The sequence below is a fragment of the Camelus bactrianus genome, chromosome X, assembly GCF_048773025.1.
Source record: "Camelus bactrianus isolate YW-2024 breed Bactrian camel chromosome X, ASM4877302v1, whole genome shotgun sequence".
Lineage (NCBI taxonomy): Eukaryota > Metazoa > Chordata > Mammalia > Artiodactyla > Camelidae > Camelus > Camelus bactrianus.
The window spans coordinates 53862577-53888288 of NC_133575.1; the positions used below are offsets into that span (position 1 = coordinate 53862577).

General features: G+C 46.1%; 1 protein-coding gene across 49 annotated transcripts in view; it reads left to right on the plus strand.

The window, feature by feature from the left end:
• LOC123615475 (uncharacterized) overlaps positions 1–25712 on the plus strand; it is a 166525-nt gene that overhangs the window by 16624 nt on the left and 124189 nt on the right. For 36 of the 49 annotated variants that reach the window (XM_074358776.1, XM_074358777.1, XM_074358739.1 and 33 more), the window contains 4 exons: positions 5860–5980; positions 7550–7699; positions 8354–8521; positions 8689–8817. In XM_074358776.1, the coding sequence (XP_074214877.1) occupies positions 5860–5980; positions 7550–7699; positions 8354–8521; positions 8689–8817 (568 nt within the window). Of the gene's footprint in view, positions 1–5859; positions 5981–7488; positions 7700–7867; positions 7961–8353; positions 8522–8688; positions 8818–10802; positions 19556–25712 lie in introns of those variants that run through there. The other 13 variants (XM_074358767.1, XM_074358770.1, XM_074358769.1 and 10 more) reach the window with 6 other exon arrangements.

Below are 25712 nucleotides of genomic sequence, written 5' to 3' on the forward strand. Positions count from 1 at the left end.
TCATGTTTTTATTTTCTAATTTTTTTTGGAATTTTTGCTTTGTTATCATGTCACCTGCTGGTGTTTGATACCTGGTAGAATCCTTGCTTTGAGAAACATGTTTGGTCCTCCTTACATTTGGTGACAAATGAGCCCTTATTAATTTTGTTTGTTTTGAGGAGGTGAGATGCGAATTGATTTATGCGGCTTCTGAGGGATGTTTTTCATGGGTATTTTCACTTGGAAATTCAAAGTCTGCAGCACCTTGCTTGATTCTGGCTTTTACACAAATGTGTTCGGCATGCGGCTCCTGGATGTCGCTGTGTGACGTGCGTGATGGCATTTCCAGGCCGGCGGTCACTGGTGAGGAAGTGGCCGGCTCGGGGGTGAGCAGCTGCAGGGGAAGCTGTTGGAGGAAGCAGTCACCGGGTTTTCATTTGCTTTTGCCTTCCCCATGCCATTTACTTTACTTTGTCCTCGTAAAGGGGCAAAAGCGCGTCTAAAATCCATGTCACCCTTTTACTCCCTTTACGAGGCTGGTTTTTCTGAGTATCAGGACAACATGGCCTTCTCCTAACTAGCTGGCTCACCTGGATCTGGTGGACACAGGGACCACTAAAGGGGACCGTAGCTTCCTCTCTACTTCAGCCAGTGGGCATTCAGAGCCGGGTCTGTGGTTTGCCTCAGCAGCCGTGCAGGCCTTCCTGCACCAGCCTTTACTAATAACCCATGTTGGCAGTAAATAGCTGACTCTGTGTCTGTTGCAGCTGACGTCCACCACTGACGGCCGTGTTGTTAGTTTGCGGTAGTGAGACTCCAACACCCCAGTCAGCCGTGAAGGAAGATCCTTTGGCCGACCTAAGATCTTGGATTCTCACCCCCACCCTGGTTCATCTCACCCGGGGGTAGGGTTTGGCCATCACCATCATGCTGACCATGAGGCCTTGTTTCTCCTTTCATGCTCTGGTCCAAATGTGGACACTTCATCCTTCACTGACTTGGTCTCGCTTGAGACAGGCCAGACTTCTGAAAGAGTCCATCACAGTCTGGGAGGGAACAGAACAGAAGTTAAGTGTCACAAGTAGAAGGAGTCTAGGCTGTCCGAGTTGGTAAATGCAGGCTGGGATCTGTGATGGCTGGGCTGTGCCCTGGACACAGTCCTTTCCCGTGGCTCCTGAGAGCCCAGGGGTCGGAGTGAGAACAGCCTTGCCTGGGTTCCTCCATCTTCACCTGCTCACTGGCATGTGTGTCTGCTAACGATGAGCTCCCAAACCTCAGGCCCTTCGAAGTTCAGACCACGGGAGAACATTGAGTCCCATCTCCTGGGCCTCCTTTGTGAGAATCCAGTGCCTTCTGAGGTGACCCGTGTCAGGAGGTGCCTCCCCCTCTAGGGAGCACCCTTCAGAGGACTGTGACTCACTGCACCATGCTGTGAGCTTGCAGAGTTCCGGCCGCGGTCTCTGCAGAACCAGACTTGAGATGGGCTTAGCGACGGAAATGACAGGACCGATTTCAGGGCAGGGCTGGGGTGAGCCAACAGGGGAAATTGAATGTGACCTCAAACACCTATATGGGCGCTGGGGCTGTTACTAAAATGGGAACCCGGGAGTTACCTGCAAGGGATTGAATTCCATAGTAAACGGTGGACATGAGGCATTTTAAGATGCCATTTGTCATCCGAGTTATGAATTCAAAGAGGCACTCCGCTCTATGAGCCTGGGGCTCAGGTGAAGGAGCCAAGTAGAGTTACACGTTGGGAGTCGTCATTCTTAGCTGGTGTTCACAGCCTTGCATGTGGATGAGCTCACCTCGAGATGTACAGACTGAGGCTGAGGGAGGGCAGGGCTGTGTCTGGGCTGGAGGATAGCCCAGGCAATGCAGCTTTGGTGTGTCAGTCAGCGGCGTTTGGGATTTTCAGAGCAATGCGATTTATCCTCAAGGTTCCGGGGAGGGGGGCGTTGCCGCCCAGGAAGAAATCAGAAGGGAGGGTCGTGGCCACATGTGCATCTCAGGAAGATGCAGAAGCTGCAAGATCTGGGCGGGACACCTCCTCAGAAGCTGGAAATGCAGTTGGGAGTGGGGAGAAGGTAGTCACACTCACCTGTGAGGGAGGGAGGGAGGCCTGGGGAGCCCCCACCCCAGCGGACTCACTTTCCGCTTTCCACGTAGAAAAGGCGATCAGACAGAGGATCTGAGGTGAGAGGGGATGGGGGTTGGGAGGGGAGCCAACCTGGAGAATGGTGGTTGGACAGTTCTGGAATATTCTCCCTGCCTAGTAGTCTTAAAAACAAAAACGAAACTCTTAAGAACACGGATAGTGACTAGGGAGGAGGCAGTACTTTTTCTGGCCTCCTAAGTGTAAGGCATGTATCCAGGGATACACAGAAGTATCGGGCAGTCTGTCCCGGGGACTTGATCCTTACCGGGGGAACAGTGCAAGTTTAAATGGGGAGAAGGGCAGCGGAGGGAAACTAGCCAGGCCCCGTGTCAGGTACCAGTCGGCCAACCTACTTGGGTGTTGCATTCACAGCCATGCCTCCCAGGTGGGCGGTGGCAGCCCCCTTTTGCAGATTGGCAAGCCTTCTCAGAGGGGTTAAGTATTGGTCCATTTAGCGGCTAGTAAATGCTGTAGCACGATTCAAGCAGGGCCTTGTCAGACTTCAAGGGCGTGTTTTCTCTACTAATTCTGGTACCTCCCTGTTGTACCTGGAATGGTGAAGTGGGTCAGTTTTGGATCCTTTCAGAAAAAGTGATTTAACTGCCTCAGAACTGTTTCACAAAGCTCAGTGTTGTTTGATGGTTCGGAAGCACCGCAGTGCTTTTCGCCCCACAGATGTAAGGTCTTACTCCTTTGACGATGACGTGGTTGCAAATGACGTACAGGTGCAAACCAGACTTAGCAGCTTCTGAAGGGAAACTCTCCAGTTCTCCCTTGATCGGCTTTCTTCCGCGGGATGTAACTGCTGCAACTTAGGCCTGAGATTTCCGTATGGAGTGAGGGTTTGGTATCCAATGTTAGCATAAAATGATCAAATGGAGAAAATCGACGTTGACAGTTTATTTTTGGGTTTCATTAGACAAGATGCACTATCAGTTAATGGCCCAAAGAGCATATGAAATTGAGTACAGAACTTTGCATGTCTTACTTTCTACTTAGAGCTGTCTTGGAATTTAAGGTTGTCTGCTTTGGAACTTCAGCTCCACCACCAGGGCACCTGTCAGTGTGTTGGTGTGATTGCATTTACACAGTGAATGTAATCTGGGCTTCCTTGGTCCCAAACGCTCCAGTGCAGAATCAAGGGCTGTAGTCATCTCTTAGTCATGCAAATACTTCTAAAACTATATGATGCCAAAAAAAAAAGGAGACAGAGAGAAATTACCTTTATCAAAGATCCTTTGGATTCTAACTGCAAACTGTTGTTGAGCAGCTTTGGTTTCCTTTGGATATGAGTACATACATTTCTTTGCATGTAACTTGGTTTTTGGACTAGAACACCAAGCTCTGGCTTTCCACGAGCCACAAAAATAGTAGCCAAATTGCACACGTATGAAATATTTTATTCTTTTTTCTGAGAAAGAATCCTTGAATTTGGGACTTGGGCTGTGATTTTTGCTTTTTGCTTCTCCCACCCGTCTTATCTCTCACTCCTTACTCCCACGTGGACTTCAAGAGTTTGTGTTCTCAAAGGAGCAGGTGGACAAACACCCAGTTGGTCATTATGCAGTGCTGCTGTAGAGGGAGCCCAGCCAAGAGCTAAAGGACATTATCAGAGAGGACATCCTAGAGGAAATGGACTCTACATTCAGTTGTGAGGACAGAGTCAGAATCAGCCAGGAGAATGGGTCAAGAGGGTGGCTCAGGTGGCAGGAGCAGCCAGGCAGAGGCCTGGAGGCTTGTGGGTGGGGATTAGGGGAGAGTGCCCTGTGCAGTCCAGGGTGGAGGGTGCCCCTGCTGGGGAGGACACTGGAGAGGGCCTGGGTTGGAGGGCTTTGGAGGAGCTTGTTTTTTACTACAACTGACAGAGGAGGCAGTGAAAGTTGTCAGCAGGAAGTGACCCTCAGGAGAGGTACTCCTGGTTTTGCTTCTGATGGTCTACAGAAAGAAGGGGTCGGGACCGGTGAGAGCAAGTCTGTCTGTCCCTTTGAGACCCACCCCTTCATTCATTTATTCATAACACACGCACTTCTCTGTGTCTAGGGGAGAGGGGTGAAGTGACAGTAGTAAGCAAAATGTACTTGCTTCTTGCGAGCTTAGCAGTGTCAGAAGTTGATTTAGCTTGGAATGTTCTAGGAACACAGCAGGGAAACCTAAACCAAAGTGCGGGGATTGGAGGCAGGGAAGGTTTCCTTGAGAAACAGAATCAAAATGAGCCTGGATGCAGGTGGGAAGTAGCTAGGCATCAGGTCAGGGGGCCCCTGAGGTCACTGGGGACCTGGGTACTGCGGTGAGGCTGGGCAATGAGAGGAAGGGGCGGGGGTGGTGTTAAAACTGTACCAGCGAACCTCCGAAGTGTTTCGGTGGAGGAGTCATGTAATCAAATTTGTGCTTTGAGAAAGCTGTCCCTGCTCTCTCGCTCTCTCGCTCTCACGCTCTCGCTCTCTTTCGAGAGAGAGAGAGAGAGAGAGAGAGAGAGAGAGAGAGAGAGAGAGAGAGAGAGAGAGTGTGTGTGTGTGTGTGTGTGTGTGTGTGTGTATGTGTAGCGGAGGAGGGGGTGGGTGCCACAGAGTGGGAGGGTCATTAGAAGACCACTCACAGGCTGGGAGGCGACCAGTGGGAGAGGGGCGTCTGGGCTGCGTGGGGACAACAGGGACAGTGTGGTTGTATTATTTCCTTATGGGGAGCACTTGTTAGCGGGGCCGCCCTCGCAGGGCCTTGTGGCTGGAAGAAAGCAGATGGCGGTAGCCAGGCTGACTTTCCGCTTCTCTCCTTCCCTGCCTTGTGTGATGGTCTTAGCTCAGCCAATATTTGGAACAGAAGAGCTAAATTCCAGGGTAACCCAGGACTTTGTTGACCTCTTTCAAGTGAGATCTGATAGGATTTATGTGTGTGTTGAGATCTGCATGTTCACTTAGCTAGAAATTCACCGTCTTTTGCATTTCCATAGGGGTTTTTTTTCTTGATAAAGATTGCTTTCTTGGTGAAAGGAAATTGAATATAGCTGCTGTTTTTCTCAAAAATATCTTATCTTTAAAGAAATTTAATATTCAAAAGAATAGGAATATTCTGAAATGATAAAGTAAGGCTTCGGTTTAGTTTCTTTGGTTTCAGAGTTGACACGGAATTTGAGCCTTTGCATTACTTAATAGCACATCCTTGTCAGTATTTAAAGAGCTGTTAGTGAGCGCCCCAGGCCCTAGCTCTCAAAGCATCATTAAAGGTTGCTCTGAAATTGTGAATTTGTAAAGATCTTGCTTGCAGAATCCAAACAGATGGTTTATAATATGCAGCATAGCTCTTTTTATAAAATAATAGGTTAAAAGTTAAGAAAGTAGAGGATAGATATTAAAGCTGAAACAAACATTCTTGTGCTAATGTTGCGACTGGAAATTTTGAAAAGAAAAATCCTTCTGTAATATCATCTACATGAAATACTTCTATGTCTATCACTTTTGAAAAATAACTACTCAGTGTTTTTCGAAGTCAGGACCATTCCAGCTCAGATACTGGCAGTGATGTTTGCTGGTTTTCAATTATAGAGTCTAAATTTGCCTTCTTTGCTTTGTTTTTTTTTTATTTTTGTTGTTGTTTTTTTTTTTTTTTTTTTGTAGTGAGAGGTTTGAGTAGTGCTTTGCCAGCATGCTTTTGGGGCAATTTTGGGGCAGACCTTGTGCACCAGCAGTGAGATATTTCTGTGTATTTTACTTGCTGGACATCACCAGGGCACATGCGGAAATACGAGGCGGTTTGTGCCTGCAGGCCGGGATGCTTCAGGACTCCCTGGTCCATCACCATTTGTTCTGGAGCTGCTCCGGTCAGTGAATGACTTTCTGTGGCTTGGAGGTAAGGTGGTCTGATGCAGATGATCAGATGTGTAGTTAAAGTGCTGTTACTTGAAATAAGAGAAAACTTTGAAACACAGCTCTAAAAATACAGGATGAGGGAGGAGAGTTGGCTGAGCTGCTTGCAGTGGGGAGTCTTCTCAGGTGACTCCCTCACCGTGATTCCTGCCAATATCTGCCCCAGCCCTGCACGGTAGTCCTGCCGAAGCAAGCATGCCCTTTGCTCAGAAACGCCCCTGATTTCCTTGTGTCTCTGTGTGTTGGCTCTTTTAAAGCACATCTTGCCCTTTGCTTCGAATGAAATTCTCGTTAGGAACCTCTTACACTCATTCTTCCAGACCTTGTCCATAGGTAGCTGCTGAGTGGATGAACAGAATACAATATCTCCATGTAGTGGAATATTATTCAGACATAAAAATGAATAAAAAAGAAAAAAGAAGGGGGAGATGAAAAAGGCCACCTGTTCTGGGAAGTCCACCCTGACGGCTCAACCCACCCTTTTCCCTTTGAAACCCCACCCCTTATACTCCTCTCTATTTGATAGTACTTGCCACCTTCTAATAAACTATAACCTTTAAAAAAAATAAGATGCTAATACCACTTTGAAATGGACGACCATTAATAACAGCATAAGTAAAAGGAGCCAGAAAAAAAAGGCCACATATTGTTGATTTCAGTGATCTGAAATGTCCAGAATAGGCACATGCAGAGGCAGAGGGCAGATGATGCTTGCGAGGGGCTGGCTGGACAGGGGGATGGGGAGTGACTGCTAATGGACAGGGGATTTCTTTTGGGGTGATCGGGTGTTCTGGTAAGGGCTTCACAACCGTGAATATACAGAAAGATGCTGAATTGTACCCCTTTAAGTGGGTGAGTTTTATTATATGTGAATTATATCTCAATTATAAAACACTGGAAACAAAAAAAAACTCAGTCAAAGGACAACCTCTCCTGGGCCTGCCCCGCAGTGGGGTCTGTCAGTCTTCCTCTGTGATTGAGATGCTTGTGACATGCTTTTCTCCTGCAGGGATTGTCTCCTGGGGGTGGGAGCGGGAGGCACGGTCCATGTGTCTCCATCATCTAGCATGTTGTAGATGTTCCGTAAATGCTTGTTAATAAATGCTCTGAGAGTAAGGACTAAAATGGGGCTCTTTCCTGGAAGAAGCTGTCAGCTCAGAGGGCCTGCCAGCTACTTAGGATAAATACGGGTCAGAGTGAAGTAACAAAATTCTCTGATAGAAGTTTAACGACGAGCTATAGTACACACTATGTAGAAGAGATTCTTGAATGGACTTACATTTCCTAATTTGGCTTCGTAAGGAGTAGAGAGAAATAAAAGTGGGAAAGAGAAGAAATCAATGCAAAAGAAAAGAGAAAACATATAAAAATTATTAAGCTGAATGAGAAAAGGAAATGATGGCAGCTTGAGTACGTTGTATTGAAAGAGAAGTCTGTAAATCCACGTGACTGATGGCTGGAGGGTAGCTGTGAGATTGGGCACTTCTCCAGGATGAGAACCCACCCGGGACCCTGACCCACATGGTGGTGATGGGCTGTCAGCTTCCTGCAGAGAACGGTGTCCTGCGTTCTTGGCCTCTCACCTTCAGTCCATTGGAAAGGTACAGTGGAGCTTCCCGGGGGCTACACGACGTGCGACACCACTGCAGACGGAGGGCAGAAGTGCTTGTGGGGACCCGGCTCACTTGTGTTGAGCCAGACGGTAAGGAAATTTGTAGAACTGTAAAACGATGCCACTCTTCTGGTGTTTTGTTTTGGAAAATAGTTATTCTTCATAAAAACTTAACATTTAATGGGCTTATTATTTTAATAGGAATGAATACATGAAGTTTTAAATCCTTCTCTATTTTTCTTCATTTTTTTAATGGAGGTACTGGGGATTGAACCCAGGACGTCTTGCATGCTAAGCCTGTGCTCTATCCCTGAGCCATATCCCTCTCCCCTGGTTTTACTCTTGAATATGGTAAGTATCTGTAGGTATAACCTGCACACACACACACGAAAGCACTCTTTGAGATCCTCAGTGATTTTTCAGAGTGTCAGGGAGATCTAAGACCAAAAAGTTGGAGGCCCGCAGAGCTAAAGAATACAGATGAAGACTGTAGCCCAGGTTGTCAGGCGTGAGGCTGCGTAAGGTTCTCAGGGTGGAACTGCCAGTGAGAGGAGAGCAAAAGGTTGTAGCTACTAACTGTGGCCGCCTTTGAGAAGGAGGCAGGCCAGTTAGATATTTATTCCAGGTGGGCCAGATGAATGTAGGGTGAAGGAGGTGGAAAGGTATTCTGGTCCTGCTTCAGGTGGTATTAATTTAAAACACTTTCATTTCGGGGTCCTTCCTGCTCAATCCATCTCTCTGCAGTGCCAGCATCTGGCCCAGAGCCTGCCACAGAGCGCACATTAGATTCTTGGTTAAAAGAAGGACTGGATGGCCTGTTTCACGTGTGGGCTCAGTCCCTCAGTGGAACCTTGAGCACCGTGAGATTCTTCCGTGTTGCCAGCCTTGACACGGGCGTGCAGAGCAGAAAAGGTGGCATGTTCCTATTTGTAACAAAACTAGAGATCTGTGGGTTTGACCTTTGGGGGAAAAATTGGCATTTCCACGTAATCAGACTGTCCAAATCATTCTTAGTCACTGCAGTCTGGGATGAGGATGGGCCGTAATTTTGCTCATTGTACTTTCATTTTAACGACCAGCTGACCCTGAGGGGCTGTGTTCGGCCTCTGTCATCTGTCACTACCCTGCTGAGACTGGTTGCCAAGCTGGGGCTCAGAGGTTCCAGGGCAGCTCACTTCCTGCCGAGGCAGCCAACAGACACTACCCAGGTAAGCTCTGCCCGTGCCTCTGTCTTGGGCTCGTTGGCAGTACTTCAGCAAGCAGGAGTAATTTGTTATTGTCCCCTCTGAGTTAAGCTTGACTAATGTTTAAATAAAGTATAAAATCCGTTGCATCAAGAATCCCACACATGAGACATTTTCTTCTGATTTTACTGAATGTGCATCGATCTTATTGAGTCTTATTGAATGATAATGATTACAGTCATTGGTTGATTTCTGGAACAGATACATAACATTTCATGGTAGATCGACCTTGAACTTCTGGGTTCTTTTCATCCTGTGTATTTGCTGATGTTAATCCCAGATGTCAGTTTTAACAGCTGATTCAGGGCCTGGGGGCTGCTGCTTTTTTTCCTGGTTGACGAATGTCTCTTACTGAGTGAAATTAGATTTGGTTATGTTCATTAGCAGCTGCAGACAGCAAAGAATTTTTTTCAGGAGATGACCTGCAAATGATCGCTGAATGACTTTGACCCTTTGGGCCCCTAATGAATGAAATTGCCTTAAAAGGTTCAGGACATAGCTGTCATATCGCAGAGCTTGCACAGGTAATAATAGAATGCGGAGATCCAGGTGGGACACAGAGCTGCCAGGTGATTTTTGATGCATGAGTTTTTATTTATTTTTTTTATGGATTATTCCCTCCAAGGAGAAAGCCTCTGGTAGTAGATGTGTATTAGATGAGGAAATGCCATAAATTTCCTTTTCCCTGATTTATTCCATCCCCCACCACCACCAAGTGGTGCAGAGAACATTTATAAACCACCACTGAAGCCGCGCGCACTGAACCTGGGTGCACTCTTTGTACCCAATGAATCTGATGGTTCTTGAAGAAGTGTTCATCATTCTTCCTCAGACCGTTCAAGTGGTTTCCGTGGGGTCTCAGCTACTGGAGAGGGAAGAGGCAGCCTGAGATGTGATAGAGGAGATCAGGTCTAGATGTCTCTGTTCCCCCTTTCCTGGGCTTGATTCTGACCTGAGGTCCCTCCCGTCAGTGTTCCCCCCACTGTGTTTATCCCTTGCCGTCATCGTCTCTGCTGTCTCTGGGAGGAGGTTCCAGCTTTCTAAGCCCCCGGTCCTCTGCTCCCTCTCTCTGGGAGTGCCTGTTGCTGTGGGTGGCTTTGTTTTGTTGTCACCCTGCAATGTGAAGAGTCCTCGTGTGCTGAGGCCGTTCTACTCATGTGAGCAGTGAGGCTCAGAGATTTTGCAGAGTCATGTTTCTTTTTCCCCCTTGCTGAGTGTATGTGAAAAAGGTTTAAGTCTGAGAAAGGGCTCTGTCTGCAGAAATGTCTTTATTTAGCATTGCATGGTGTAAAAACCTTGAGAGCTTTTGAATCATTGAAGACAGTCTGTGGCGAAACAGTCAGTGAAGCCCAGGTGAGACCTGGAAGAGCCGCACTTCCCTCACTGCCACGGGTGGTGACTTCACCCCCGTTCAGGCAGTAAAGGGCCCAGACCTGTGAAAGGAGGTGACATCATGAATACATATGTGTATCCGCTGCTTCACCTTGGGTGTTAATTTCAAGCTGAGGCAGTTTGTGGCGGCAGCCTCATCCTACATCAGGAATTTATGAGGAAGACCAGACAGACTTGGTTAGTGCAGTATGAAGTTTTCATGAAATTAATGTCATTCTAGTAAGATAGGGACTAAAGTGTCTTAAGCAGACAACCTTGAAGTTTATTTACATAGAATGTGTATTTTTACAACTCAGAATTCGTATTGCCATGTAACCATCCACTAGAACTTTTAAATTTGTAGGAATATGACCAGAACCATTAATTTAGAACAATCAACATTAAATATTTTCAGGGAATAACCTTATCTCTTTTGTGATTGAAGAAAATTTTGATTTTTTTCTGTACTCTTAATAGGTTTTAAAATATCAAAACATTGATTTGACATGTCACTTTTTAAATAGAGAGAATAAAGTTCAAGCTGTTTTAATATGTAACTAAATATTTTTGTATTTCAGTAAACTGGTGTGATTTCCTGACTCTTTGGGAAGTATTTTGCAAGACACTTAGATTACCTACTGTTGGAAAAATGCAGAAGTGACTTTTATGAATATAGGACTAGTACAGATCTGTTGGTTTTTGATATAGTGCAAGACATGAGGACTAGGAGAGTTTTGCTGCTGATTGCCAGATGGACAGATGCCGGGACCCAGTCTCCCCTCCTGTAAAATGAAGAGGCTTAACTGGATTCTTCTCACTACTAAGATGAGTTTCCATGAGCCTATGTGTTTTGTTTCTATTCAGGAGTATTTACAATTTCAGATTAAATGCTGAATACCACTCCCTTCCCCGAAGCAGAATTCAGTGTGTGCTAGATAAGCATTTAGTTATCTGATTCTTCTTTCTTTATTTTAAATTTTATTTTCCTGAGTTATAGTCATTTACGATGTTGTGTTAATTTCCAGTATAGAGCACAATTTTTCAGTTATACATGAACATGCATATATTCATTGTCACATTCTCTTTCACTGTGAGCTACCACAAGATCTTGTATATATTTCCCTGTGCGATACAGTATGTTCTTGTTTATCTATTCTATATATACCTGTCAGTATCTACAAATTTCAAACTCCCCGTCTATCCCTTCCCACCCCCCCTTCCTGGCAGCCAGAAGTTTGCAATCTTTGTTCATGAGTCTGTTTCTGTTCTGTATTTACACTCATTTGTCCTATTCTTTTCTTTTTAGATTCCACATATGAGTGATCTCATATGGTATTTTTCTGTCTCTTTCTGGATTACTTCGCTTAGAATGACATTCTACAGGAATATCCATATTGCTGCAAATGGCATGATGTTGTCCTATTTATGGCTGATTAGTATTCCATTGTATAAATATACCACATTTTCTTTATCCACTCATATGTTGATGGGCATTTAGGCTATTTCCCTGTCTGGGCTATTGTAAAGAGTGCTGCTATGAACATAGGGGTGTAAGTTTCTTTTCGAAATAGGGTTCCTTCTGGATATACGCCCAGGAGTGGGATTCCTGGGTCACATGGTAAGTCGATTCCTAGTCTTTTGAGGAATCTCAATACTGTTTTCCACACTGGCCGCACAAATCTGCATTCCCACCAGCAGTGTAGGAGGATTCCCTTTTCTCCGCAGCCTCTCCAACATTTGTCATTTGTGGACTTTTGAATGATGGCCATTCTGGCTGGTGTGAGGTGATACCTCATTGTAGTTTTGATTTGCATTTCTCTGATAATTAGTGAAATTGAGCATTTTTTCATGTGTCTATTGATCATTTGTATTTCTTCCTTGGAGAATTGGTTGTTTATGTCTTCTGCTGAGTTTTGGATTTTTTTTTTTTTTATATTAAGCCGTATGAGCTGCTTGTATATTCTGGAGATCAAGCTTTTGTCGGTTTCATCATTGCAAAAAGTTTCTGCCATTCCGTAGGTTTTCATTTTGTTTTGCTTATGCTTTCCTTTGCTGTGCAGAAGCTTGTAGGTTTAATTAGGTCCCATTTGTTTATTCTTGCTTTTATTTCTATTGCTTGGGTAGACTGCCCTAGGAGAATATTTTTGAGATGTATGTCAGACAATGCATTGCCTAGGTTTTCTTCTAGGAGGTTTATTGTATCTTGTCTTATGTTTAAGTCTTTGATCCATTTTGAGATTATTTTTGTGTATGGTGTAAGGGAGTGTTCTAGCTTCATTGCTTTACATGCTGTTGTCCAGTATTCTCAACACCATTTGCTGAAGAGGCTGTCTGTTCCATTGTACGTTCTTGCCTCCGTTGTTGAAGATTAGTTAATAAAAGTGTGTGGGTTCATTTCTGGGCTCTCTATTCTGTTCCATTGGTCCATATGTCTGTTTTTGTACCAATACCATGCTGTTTTGAATACTGTAGCTCTATAGTATTGTCTGAAGTCTGGGAGGGTTTTTCCTCCAGCTTCTTTCTTTTTCTTCAGTGATGCTTTGTCAATTCTAGGTCTTTTGTGCTTCCATATAAATTTTATTATGATTTGCTGTAGTTCTGTGAAATATGTCCTGGGTAATATGATAGGGATTGCATTAAATCTGTAGATTGCCTTGGGCAGTGTGACCATTTTAACAATATTGATTCTTCCAATCCAGGAACATGGGATATCTTTTGTTTTTATTTATTTTAGGCTCTATTGGGCTTAACATTCCTTGATTGATTTTCCCCAATCCTATAGCAGGCAGGTAGCCTTGATGTGCCATCATTGCTTGGCTTATTTGTCTAGATTGGAAGAGGAATGTAAATTTTAGCTTTCCATTGTTTTAATAAGTCTTTCCCCCATAGATTTATCAGCAAGTCAGCAATATAAAGTTGTATCTTAGTTGTCTGACCATCAGGGCCTCGACATTCAAGGATCAGACTGCTACATTTTAATCCCTGGGTTCTCCCTACACCCACAACATCAATATTTGCTGGCTGTGTTGGCCATCGACTCGGCAGTGAGTAGAACTAATGATAGAAATGTCCGCTTCAGAATCAATTAAGCCTCTGAAAGATTTTTCTTGTATTTTCACATTATAGACAGGATGTGAATCCAGAATCTTTTTGGTTGAAAACACTCCCACCTTTCCTGTACTTCCAAATCCTTCGTTTCCTCGCACATTGTTGCCGACACCTGCAGGGTAGTATGGCAGTAGCGGCAGCTGAGCAGTTTTATTTCCTTTTTCTGCTTTTCATGGCTTTGTAGATGACATCATAATCTTAATTTCTCCTGCATAGTCACTATCTGTCACCCCAGTATGAACCCGGACACCTTGAGAAGTTAAACTCGATCCTCCTAATAACAGGCCCACTGTCCCAGGAGGAAGAGGTCCATACATTTCTGTTTCTATTAATGATGGTTCCTCTCCTGGCATAAGAATAAGTGAATTTAAACAGGGGATATCGATGGAGGCACTCCCTGCGGTTTCTGGGGATAATTCCATGACATTGTGCTGTAATCTTTGTTCGCACTGGCATGTACAGGGAACGCTCCCTTTTGTCACGGGGCTGGGAGCAAGTCCCTATTGAAGCTTTCCTGAAGCATTGTCCCATCCTTATGCAACACAGACCAACATTGGTTTGCCCACTGATTTCCTTTTTCACATCTTGGACAGACTCCAGGAGATTTTTCCTTCTTATTTCTCATAAAATTTTCTGGTGCAGCCTTTTGTTCTGTATTTCTTCATTCCTTTTTTGTATGATCAATTTTTCCACAATTAAAACATTTGCCTTGAAAAGTTTTTCCTAATTCCAATCCTGCCATGGCTTGCAACATCATATTGGTCTTAAAACTTTCTGTTCCCACTCTCTGACAGAATTTTATATATTCAGTCAATGGAGCCGTCCCTTTAAAGGGACCGATAGCCTTTATGCATTCCTCCTTAGCATTTTCATAAGCAGGAAGTTGAAGAATTTTGTTCGCAGACTCCAGGCTTGTCTGAATGGGAGATGGGAGCAAGATGACCAGAGCAGAGTATACTGGGCAGGTCCCATACACCTGCCTCTGTCACTGCCATACCCCCAGACCCCTGACCACACCACACAAGCCTCCTGGGAGCAAGCTAACCAGGAGAATTTCATCCCTAGAACCTAGGGAAGCAGATTCTGCCCCCAAGGCAGGCCTCAGGGGAGATGGAAACCAATCCAGTCGCTCACACCCCACTTCTTATGCACATACTGAGAGTCCCTGCTGTGATAATGATGACAGTGGGGGTTGGAGGTGCCCAAGACCATACTGGGCACAATTCTCAGTAATTACTTCATTTACTTTATCCCTCACAAGCCCTTTATGAAGTTGGTGCCTTTACTTTTTCCCTCTTTGACAGATAAGGAAGCTGAGGTTGGAAGAGGAGTGACTTTTCTAATACTAATTAACGATGATGGAGGTGGGGCCCATGTCATCCATCTCCAAAGCACAGAGATCTTAACACACAGAGGATCCAGGAAAATGGGCATAGAATCTGATGGGAGACCCTTTTCCACTTGGTTATTTCTTCATCTGGTTTACCAAGAAGTGTTTTCACGTTCTTACTTGAAATGTTAAGACTATATTGACCTCTTTGCAATTTACCAACTGGGTAGAAGAAGGTCAGACAGCAGATGGTCCCGAGGTCCCTCTGACTCAGTGACATTGTGAACTGCTATAAATAACAGCCAGATACCCTTCAATCTTCCAGTTCAAAAGGATAAGCCTGCACGTTATGTTCAGTCATTGACTCCTGAAAGTATAGGCTGTCTTCTCCCAGCTGACCTCCCCTTTGGTGGATATGTACAAAAATGATGTACATCCAAAACCAGGAGCTTGGGCTCCAATAATGACATACCTTATATGAATAGTATTTACATATTTTACATGCATTTCAGTAAACTCATTAGTTTCCTGAACTCCAGGTGGTAGAAATGAAAACTTGCAATATAATGGAAAACTTTGGCACTGAAAAGTTGACTCACACTCCCCGTCCTATATAAAATTCTGTGCTGCTCAGGAGACGATGAGGAAAACTGATGACGCAATAAGTGTAGTTCCTTCCCTAAAATCACTTGTGACTTCATCGATGAGATCACATATATAGAAGAAAGCAAAAAGCCAGCGTTAATACGTGAGTGCTGTGTTAAGATCTGTAGGGATTGTCTCAGGCTGAGCTCCCCAGGAAGCAGATCCTCAGACAAAAATGTGTGTGCGAGCCTGTTTCGGGTATGTTCTTACTTAGGAAGCTCCTAGGGGGAGGCAAAGTGAAAAGTGCTATTTCAAGTGAAAACAAAAATAATTCACCATCCCCCACTTAAACCACGTGGGCTGGCAGAAAAAAGCCACCTTTCACATGGTTTCACTCATAGGGAATATCCAGGAGAGGTAAAAACAGGCAGAGAGGAAGAGGACTTGGGGTTGTCAGGGACTGGGGAGGAAGGAAGCAGAGTGTGTGCTTTGGATCCAGGATTTTACTTTGAGGAAAGAAATAGTGAGAAACTAGATAGTAGTGATGGTCGCACAGCATTGTGAATGCACCTAATCCTCCTGAATTGCACAGTCCAAAAGGGAAAAAGTCTATATTTTATTGCAAGAAACTAAAAACATAAAAATAAAGGATATCATAGAAGATGTGAAAGAAACAAAGGAAACTAAAGAAAAACCAAACGAAAACAACTCCAGGGAAGGGAAGTCAACTTTGGGTGGGGGAGGGGATTGACCGTGGGAATTTGGAGAAGAAGGTGTGGCTGGGGGCAGAGGGTGCTCAGCCCTACGGGGTGGTGATGCCTGAACTGGTTCTCCGTTGCCCAGCATTCCAGGTGTAGTTTCTGGAGGAGCAGTGGGAGCTGCAAGCCGGAGCTTGGGGTCTCCTGGTGGGCCCAGATCGTCCTTTGTTTGGTCTCTGGCATCTTCCCCTACCCCGCCTGCTCTGGATCTGTAACTGTTAGACTTGGAGAGAGCTTTCAGTCTTGTGGAAATGCTCAAGCTGTGACAGAAAAACAATTTCCCCCGTGCATCCCTTTCCATGTGCCTTTTCAAGAACAGAAAACTTCCCAGAGCTTTTCAGACACGTGTCACACAGGAAGTGCCCACAGGATGTGTTCTGTGACTGAATTCTTCCAGACAGGTGGTCTGAAGCCAGTCTTTGCTCTGGTCCCAACAGCAGCCTCTGGGGATGCCTCCCTGTGTGGCCCAGCCCTCGGCCCTCCCTCACCTACACACAGGCACCCAGCCCTGCCCTTCTCACCTTCGGGCTAGGCCTCTGTTGGCTCCTGGTCCTCCACCTGACTCATAGGGAGGAGGGCACGGTGCTCCAGGTCGGAGCTGGGTGTGCTGAGCTGCCCGTCAGCCCCGGGCATGACCCTGGTGAGAGGCCTGGGTGTTGTCTGGGCAGGAGGCCTGCCCTGTTCACATATGGGCCGTGGTAGTGGGGACACCTCCATGTCCAGATCCACCCGGAGCCTGTGCTGGCCCTCAGAAGTGTGGCACACCAGCCCCTCACTCGGGGATGTGGAATGGGTGTCCTTGTCCACCAGCTCCTGTGGTGTCTGGCTCTGCAATGATAGTGACCAGCGGCCACCCTGGCCCGGAAGTCTCAGAGCCCTGCCTGGCCAGGACCACACCCTGCTTCTGCTCCCTCGACCCTCTGCTGCCACATCAGACTGGGACCTTGGTCAGCTCAGTCACCCGGGAGGGAAGAGACACACCCAGAGGGCATGGGCTCCACCTCAGGCAGCAGGGCCCTGCCCTGGCTCTCCACATCCCAGCCAGCCTTCTTGGACCCGGGTTGTGGACGTGACGGCCCTCACAGGCCTCTGACTCTTCCTCAGCCTGCTCTTGCTTGAGGCAGGACCCTCCCACCCCAACATGACGGCCCCATCTGCACCAGCCAGGAAAGGGCTGTGGGGCTACCCAGGTGGGATCTGAGTGGTCGCACGGCCTCGGTAAGCCTGCCCTAGGACTCCCTGTGTTACCTTTGGGTCCCTCTGGCCAAAAGGCAAGAGGCGCCTGGGGTGAAGATTCACCCAGTGTCAGCACCGATGATACAGTCCCTTGTTGCAAGCATTCCACAGGCCGCGCCTTGGGTGTTGGGATGCAGCAGAACATCTCTGGGTTGCACTGTTTACCAACCAAGTGAGCTGAGTAGGGAGCTCCTCTACAAAGTCGGTGTCTTGGAACTTGGAACTAGGTTCCAAGTTCTGTTGAGCTCTATTGTGAGGTCACTTCCTGGGGTCCCCTTCCCCAAGCTTCCTCCTGACACAAAGCTCCCCAAGGGCATTTCTGGGCTGCCGATGTCTCACTTCCCACCCCATGCCATGTCCACACACAGTGACACCAACTCAGCTCAGCCCTTAGCCCTGGGGAGACCTGGATGCAGCCAGGGCACCAGCTCTGGACACACCTCTGAGGACACAGCTGGGTTCAGACCCGGCTCCCCCGTCAGCAGTGCTGTCACCCTGGACAAGCCACGTGCCTTTCAGTGTCTCCCCAGTCCCCCATCAGTGCAGAGGGCATCATTCAGGCCCCTGATTCCTAGGTAAGCCATAAGTCTATAGACACATAAATGTCCACTGCATATGTCACCCCCATGGGCTGGGACCACAGGGAGCTCGTGCACAGACCTAGCGAATGAAGGACACCACACAGGGCTGGCAGAGCACAGAGCACACCCTACACAGGCTGGGGTCTGCCCTGAGGAATGGGGAAAGTCACCCTTCTTGTCGCCTGCTTCCCAGCTCCCTGTCCCCAGGTTGAAATTAAATACAATTCTGAAATTGTCCACTCTGGCATACAACCTCCTAAGTCATTCTGTCATATTCAGATTCAGGCTCAGTGTCTCAGCTGGGCCTCTAGGGTGAGCTGCCCCACAGTGTCTCCCTGCTTGTTTGCCTTCTGGGCACACATCCTTGTGTGATCCCCACACCCTCCCCTGCAGGGTGGATGGACATTGGGACCAGGTTCTGACATGTAGACTGACTTGTGAAAACGTGCATGACTTCCACACATTCCCAGCTCCAGTGTTCATTCTTTCTCTTTCTCTCAGTTCTTCTCTGTCTGTCTTGTCTCTCTCTGTTTCTCTCTCTCCCTCTGCCTCTCTGTGTTTCAGCCTGTCTGTCTCTTTCCTGTACGAATGTGTGCATATGTTTACGTGTATATGTGTGTATTCATGTGTGTGTATTTTTAGGACCCAGGGCAGATCACTTCTGAAAATGCCTTGATGACATATTATGCGGTATTCATGTTAATGAAGAAAAAAAAAATCTTTGAAAGTTGTGCAAACACTATGGTGGGATCATCTCTAAGGATCAGTACCGCTGGGGAAGTGATGCACCTGTGGCCCTTTGATGCGTCCTGCACACTGTTCCCCCGGAGAGGAGCGTCTGTTCACTCTTCCCTCCAAGGGGCCTGCTGGGGCCTATGCCTCCTCACGTTGTCACCAGGCTAAAGACCTGCCAGTGCGATGGTGACCAGTGCTGCCTCCACAGTGTGTCCGTCTGCCTGTGTCCTCACCTGAGAGGTTGAGCATCTCGAGCACACTGGCCACCTGCACTGCCTCTCATTGGAACTGCCTGTGTGTGTGTTCTGTTTCTTTTTAGAACACTGGGTTTCATGAGGTTTTTGGCCCACAGGGATATGAAATCATTCTCTGACCTTGGGTCATGAGGAAAGCTTTTTCCACGTTGTGGTTTGGCTTTCCAGCTGTCTTTCTTGGCCTTTGTTTGTTCTTTGGTTTTGTTTGATTTGTTTCACCACAGGAAGAGCTAAGCATCTCCCTTTTGGCTCTGGTTTCATAATTAGAACAGCAGTGCCTACCCCCAGATGATGCACAGAGTTATTAAAAGGGCTTTATTTTGTACATATTATCTTTAATTCATCTGGATTTTTCCTTTCAAAATACAAACATGCTAATTCATGTAAACACACACAAAAAAATCACCAGTCCCCTCTTAAGTTATGTGGGCACACACAAAAAGCCACCTTTTATATGATTTCATTAACAGGGAACTTCTAGGATAGGTAAAGACACAGAAAGAGAAAGGGGATTGGGGTTTTTCTCAGGCTGGGGGAGGGAGGATGTGGGCTGTGCTTTGAATACAAGTTTTTACTTTGCGGAAGGAAATAGTCTGAAACCAAAGAGTGGTGTCGGTCTCACAGCATTATGAGTGCACTTAATGCTCCTGAATTGCAGAATTTTAAATGGGAAAAGGCTAAACTTTATTCTTGTAAACTTAAAACATATAACTAGATGTTACTCTAATAGAAAAGAACAAACCTGACTCCATATTAGATCTGTTCTTTTGTCTTTAACCCTGTACCCTGTCTTCTAGGCTTAGCCTTGCTGGCTCTGCACCTTTTGTAAAACAATGTTGCCTTTAGCCTGTCTGGTAAATGAAAGAGCTTGTTCTCAAGGCTCTGACCTTTAAGCATATTAACACTTTTGCACTGATATAAAGACAATAAGTTGCCAAATAGGAAATAACTTGTTTTGTCAGAGGTTTTGCAGGGGCACCATGACCTGACCCACGTGGACAGCTATAGACCAAGAAAATGGTAGACTACGTCCTGGAGAACCATCTTCCCCATGTCAGACTTCAGGTTCCTTTTCTATTGAAAAGGGGTTGGGCTGTGGTTCGTTGCTACAAACTTCTTGGTGTAGGATTTCTTTGTTCTTGGACTCCTTTGCAGTGGTCCACGTGGGTTGGATCATGGTATCCCTGTAAAACCTCGAAGAAAGCAAAGGTTATGTTCTATCCTGCAACTTGTTATCTTTATAGGAGGGCAAAAGTGTTAATATCCTTAAAGGTCAGAGCCTTGAGAATAGGCCCTCATGCATATTTCAGGCTAAAGGCAACATTGTTTTACAAAAGGTGCAGAGCAAGCAAGAATAAGCCTAGATAACAGAAGGCAGGTTTAAAGGAAAAGGAACAGATCTAATATGGATTCAGATCTGTTCTTTTCTATTACAGTGCCTTTTGGTGAGAGGTAAGAGGATGTTTACAGGTGGGTCCTCCTCTGCCCCAGGCTGGGGTTCAGGCAGGAGTCCTTCCAGGTTCACCATGACTGTGGAATTGATGCCCTGCAGAGAAAGTAACAATTATTGGTGATTAAAATTGCAAAGTCCCTTCAATTGCCTGTAAACCATACCATGGCAAGGGACATCTCATAGGCCAGTCAACAGTCAGTCTCCCCTGATGCAAGGGACGAGCAACATGGCGGGTTCCACAGTGGCCTGGCCTGCTTTGTTCTCCAGCCTTGGCTTCCTAACATGAACATTTTAAAAGCTCCCATCCCTCTTTCCTTTGGCCCAGTGTGAATGAACAAGGTCCCTGCACCCACATGGGCTTAGCCCAATCCATGCACACAGCCCTGTGCACACAGACAACTACCTGCTCTCCATCTCTGGGCTTAGCTGCACCCTCCAAACTCCCCAATCCCTGCAGGTCCGCATTCCCAGTGCTTCTGCCCTAGGGGTCTGGATCACCATCAGGACCATCAGCCACCCCAGGTCCACAGGCCAGTTGCGGGCAGCCAGAGATCACCCTGACACTCAGGCTCAGATGAGGCACAGTGTGCAGGGTTCAGGACACCAGGGCGGGAATTGTATCTGCCTCCAGTTCGGCCCGCCTCGCCCTGTAGCCTCAGACACTAGCTATGCAGGTGTACACTAGGCCGGAACCCTCGCTGGTGGAAGTCACCGTGGGGACTGGAGTCCCGACTACCAAACCTCAACCACGGGGTGAGTGGTGAGAGAGTCATCTCCAGGGAGGGGTGCACTAGGAGTGAGGGGGGAACCCGCGGTAAAGGGGGTACAGGCTGAGAGGTGACGGGCCGCTCAGAAGGAACTGACCCAGTTGAGGGGTGAGGGGGACCACTTCGGGATGTTGGAGGTCCTGTGGTGAGGCATGAGGGGTGAAGGTGGGGTGTAGGGGCCATAAGTTAGGACCTAGCAGGATGGAGTATGTGTCAGGGACCTCGGTGTGAGGAGAAGGAGCCCCATCTTCGGGGTCTGGTGAGAGACTGGGCCTGTCCAGGATGGGAGGATAGTATCGGGAAGGGAGAGGCTAGCAAGGGGAGTGGGGCTGGGGGTGTGGCCCGGCCCAGGGCGGTCGTGGCTTTGAGTGCCAGGACCCCATTGGTGGCGGTTTGGGGGCACTGGGGATGGAGATCTGGGGAATGGCGGGCAGCGGTGTGGCGGGCAGGAGGGTAGGCCCGCAGGAGAGTGTGCCTGCAGAAGGGTGGGGTCCCAGCCCACCGCCCCACCGCAGGGCCCCACCCAGGTCCTCCTGGCCCCAGGCGCCGCTTCCGGTACAGCAGGAGCCCCAGCCAAAAGTCCCCGATGCCGGTGGGATGGGGAGGGGGGCGCATGCGCAAACGCACAGACGCACGGACAGCGGAACCCGCGCAGAGCGTGTGGCAGCCAGGTGGGAGCCAGTTGTTCCTGGAGCAGCTCCCTGAAAAGGAGCAAGGCCTGGGGTCTGGGCCGACGCTTACAGTCTCCTCCGCTGCCGCCGCCTAGGAGGTGAAGGGGCGCTGGATGGGGCATGGAGCAGGTGAGTGCTGTCTGAGCTGCGCAGTTGGGGAGGCGCATGGTTAGGGGTGCTTAGCTGAGTCCCGGGCCACGAGGCCCGTTAGGACCCTGAGGAGGTTCTGAGGCCGCCGCCTGGTTCGTGGTGCTGTTCCGTCTCCTTAGTATTCCCTGAACCCTTCGTCTGCCCTGACTCTTATTCCCGGGTTTGGGAAAGCGGGTGTGGCCCCGGAACATCTCCAACCGGCCCTCAGACCATGGCCTGCTCCCTGGAGGCTGGTGCGGTGCAGTCAGTGGGCGGCGGCTGAGAGGAGGGGTGCCTGTCCTCAAGGGGAGCAGGTGGACTTGCTGCCATCTCCTCCAGGGCCTGTTCTCGGGGCGGCCTCTGCTGCCCCGGGTTCGGAGACACATATTCATGCCAGCCGGCTCCTGGGAGGAGGGTGCAGTGCTGTCTAGGGCAGCGTCAACAGCGGGCAAGGACTTGTGGAGGACCGGGCTCTAGCCCAGGGTAACTCTCCTTTCTTCTCTTGCTTCCTCAGGTGGTGGCAGTAGCGGCTTTTCCAGTATAGGTTATTACCAGATATTGAATGTAAGTTTCTGTGCTATAGAGAAGAAACATTTTTTTAAATCTATTTTCATATATAGTGGCTAATATTTGTAAGTCTCCAACTCCTAAATTTATCCCTTCCCACCCCCTTTCCCTGGTAACCATGAGATTGTTAACTATATGTACGAGTCTGTTTCTGTATTGTAGATGAATTCATAGTGACCTTGTTTCTTTCTTCTTTTTCTTTAAGATTCCACATGATATCATGTGGAGTGATATCATGTGGTATTTTTCTTTCCCCTTTTGGTTTCTTCAGTTAGAATGATATTCTCTGGGTCCATCCACCTTGCTGCAAATAGCATTATTTCATCCTTTTTAATGGCAGAGTAGTATTCCAATGCATATCTATATACCACAATTTCTTTATCCTGTCATCTGTTGCTACATTATAGGTTGCTTCTATGTCTTGCCTGTTGTATATAGTGGTGCTGTGAATATTAGGGGACAGGTCCCTTTTCGATTTGGAGTTCCCTCCGGATATATACCCAGAAGTGGGATTGCTGATTCATAGGGTAAGTCTATTTTTAGTTTTTTGAGGCATTTCCATGCTGTTTTCCATAATGGCTATACCAGACTGCATTTCCCAGTGACAGTGTAGGAGGCTTCCTTTTTCTCCACAACCTCTCCAGCATTTCTCATTCATGATGGCCATTCTGACTGGTGTGAGGTTATACTTCATTGTAGTGTTGCTTTGCATTTCTCTGATAATGAGAAGTATTGAGCATTTTTTCATGTGCCCATTGGCCTTACGTCTTCATTGGAGAAATGCTTGTTTATATCTTCTGCCCGTTTTGGGATTGGGTTGCTTGTTTTGTGTTATGAATTTGTGTGAGCTGTGTGTATACTCAGGAAATTAGGCCTTTGTCAGTCGCATCATTGGCAGATATTTTCTCCCATCCCGTAGGTTGCCGTTTTGTTTGCTTAAGGATTCATTTGCTGTGCAAAAGCCTGTAAGTTCAGTTGGGTCCCGTTTGTTTATTTTCTGCTTTTATTTGCATTGCTTGAGTACACTGCCCTAGGAGAACATTGCTGAGAAGTATGTGAGAGAATAGTTTGCTTATGTTTTCTTCTAAGAGGCTTGTAGTGTCTTGTCTTATATTTAAGTCTTTAAGCCATTTTGAATTTGTTTTTGTGTGTGGTGTGGGGGAGTGTCCTAACATCATTGATTTGCATGCAGCTATCCAGTTTTCCCTGCACCATTTGCAGAAGAGACTGTCTTTACTGCAGTGTGTGTGCTTGCCTCCTGTGCTGAAGACTAATTTACTGTAGGTCTGTGTTTATTTCTCGGCTCTGTGTTCTGTTCCATTGATCTATATGTCTGGTTTCATGCCAGTACCACACTATTTTGATTATTGTATCTCTGTAGGTTCATCTGAAGTTGTGGAAGGTCATTCCTCCTGCTTTATTCTTTTTCTTCAATATTGATTTGGCAATTTTGGGTCTTTATGAGTCCATAGGAATCTTAGGATTATTTGTTCTAGTTCTGTGAAAAATGTCCTGGGTAATTTCATAGGGATTGCATTAAATCGGTCGATTGCCGTGAACAGTACGGCCATTTTAACAATATTGATTCTTCCAATCCAAGAGCATAGAATTTCTTTCCATTTCTTTAAGTCATCTTTAATTTCTTTAATCAGTATTTTGTAGTTATCCATGTATAAGTCTTTCACCTGCTTGGTCAGATTTATTCATAAGTATTTTATCATTTATTGGTTGTGATTTTAAAGGGGATTGTTTCTTTACTTACTTTTCTTACTATTTCATCGTTAGAGTAAAGAATGCAACTGATTTTTGCATGTTAATGTTGTATCCTGCCACCTTGCTACATGTTTTTGTAGTTCTTCTCTGTCCTTCTTTCATACTCTTCCCTTATGGGTAGTTGATTTTCTTTATTGTTACATTTGTGCTTCTCACTTGTTTTTGCATACCTAATGTAGGTTTTTGATTTATGGACAGCATGAGGTTCATATAAGTTGCTTTGTTACAGTATCTGATTGTTTTAAAGTGATTGTCATTTAAGGTTATATAAGTTCAAAAAAGATCTGCTCTTTTACTCCCTCTCCACTCCTTTTTTGATTGTATTTTTTACATCTTCATATGCATCCTATAAGTGTTTATTGTAAGTATAGTTTTTACAAATTTTGTCTCTTAGTCTTTGTAGTAGCTTGTTTAAGTGTTTGATTCACAGCCATTGCTCCATTTTTGCCTTTCAAGTGGGATTTCCCTCTTCACATAAGTTCTTCTTGTTCTTTTTCACATAAGGAAAACTTTTTAATACTTCTTGTGACGTCAGTTTAGGAATGATGAACTCTTAGTTTTTGCTCATCTGAGATGCTTTTTAATTCTCTTTCAATTCTGATTAATAACTTTGTTGAGTAGGTGGCCTAGATTCTAGGTTTTTTCCTTTGAGTACTTTAAATATATCATGGTTGTTCCTTCTGGCCTGCAGTGACTCTGCTGAAAGCCAGCTGATAGGTTTCCACTATTTGCCTCTCCTCATGACTACAGTGAAACCACAACTGACTGCTAAACAAGCATCCAAGAAAAAAAAAAAAAAGACTGGATCCTAGCAAAAGAAGATCTTCAGTGGAAACACAGAGACGGAACCACAGCAGGATGGTAGGAGGGGCATTCTCATGATATAGGTGGACCCCATATCCCTCACTGTGGGCAACTCACAAGGTGAAGAATAAGTCACAACAGGAGTGGGAATTATAAGCCCAGCATCAGGCTCCCCAGCCTAGGGTTCTGGCATTGGGAGGAGTAGGGGACCCCAGGACAACTGTTTTATTTATTTTAATATTCCTTTTATTTTATTTTTTATTGAGTTATACTCAGTTTACAATGTTGTGTCAATTGCAAGTGTAGAGCACAATTTTTCAATCATATGCTTATTCATTGTCACATCGTTTTCCACCATGAGCTACCACAAGATCTTGTATATATTTCCATGTGGTATGCAGTATAAACTTGTTTATCTATTCTATATATACCTGTCAGTATGTACACAATTTGAACTTCCAGTCTGTCCCTTCCCACCCTCCTCTCCCCTGGCAATGACAAGTTTGCATTCTATGTCTGTGAGTCTGTTTCTGTTTTACATTTAAGTTTATTTGTTTTTTGTTTATTTGTTTTTTTAAGATTCCACATATGAGCAACATATGGTATTTTTCTTTCTCTTTCTGGCTTACTTCATTTAGAATGACATTATCCAGGGACATCCATGTTGCTTCAAATGGCATTATATTTTCATTTTCATGTCTGAATAGTACTCCATTGTATAGGTGTATCATATCTTC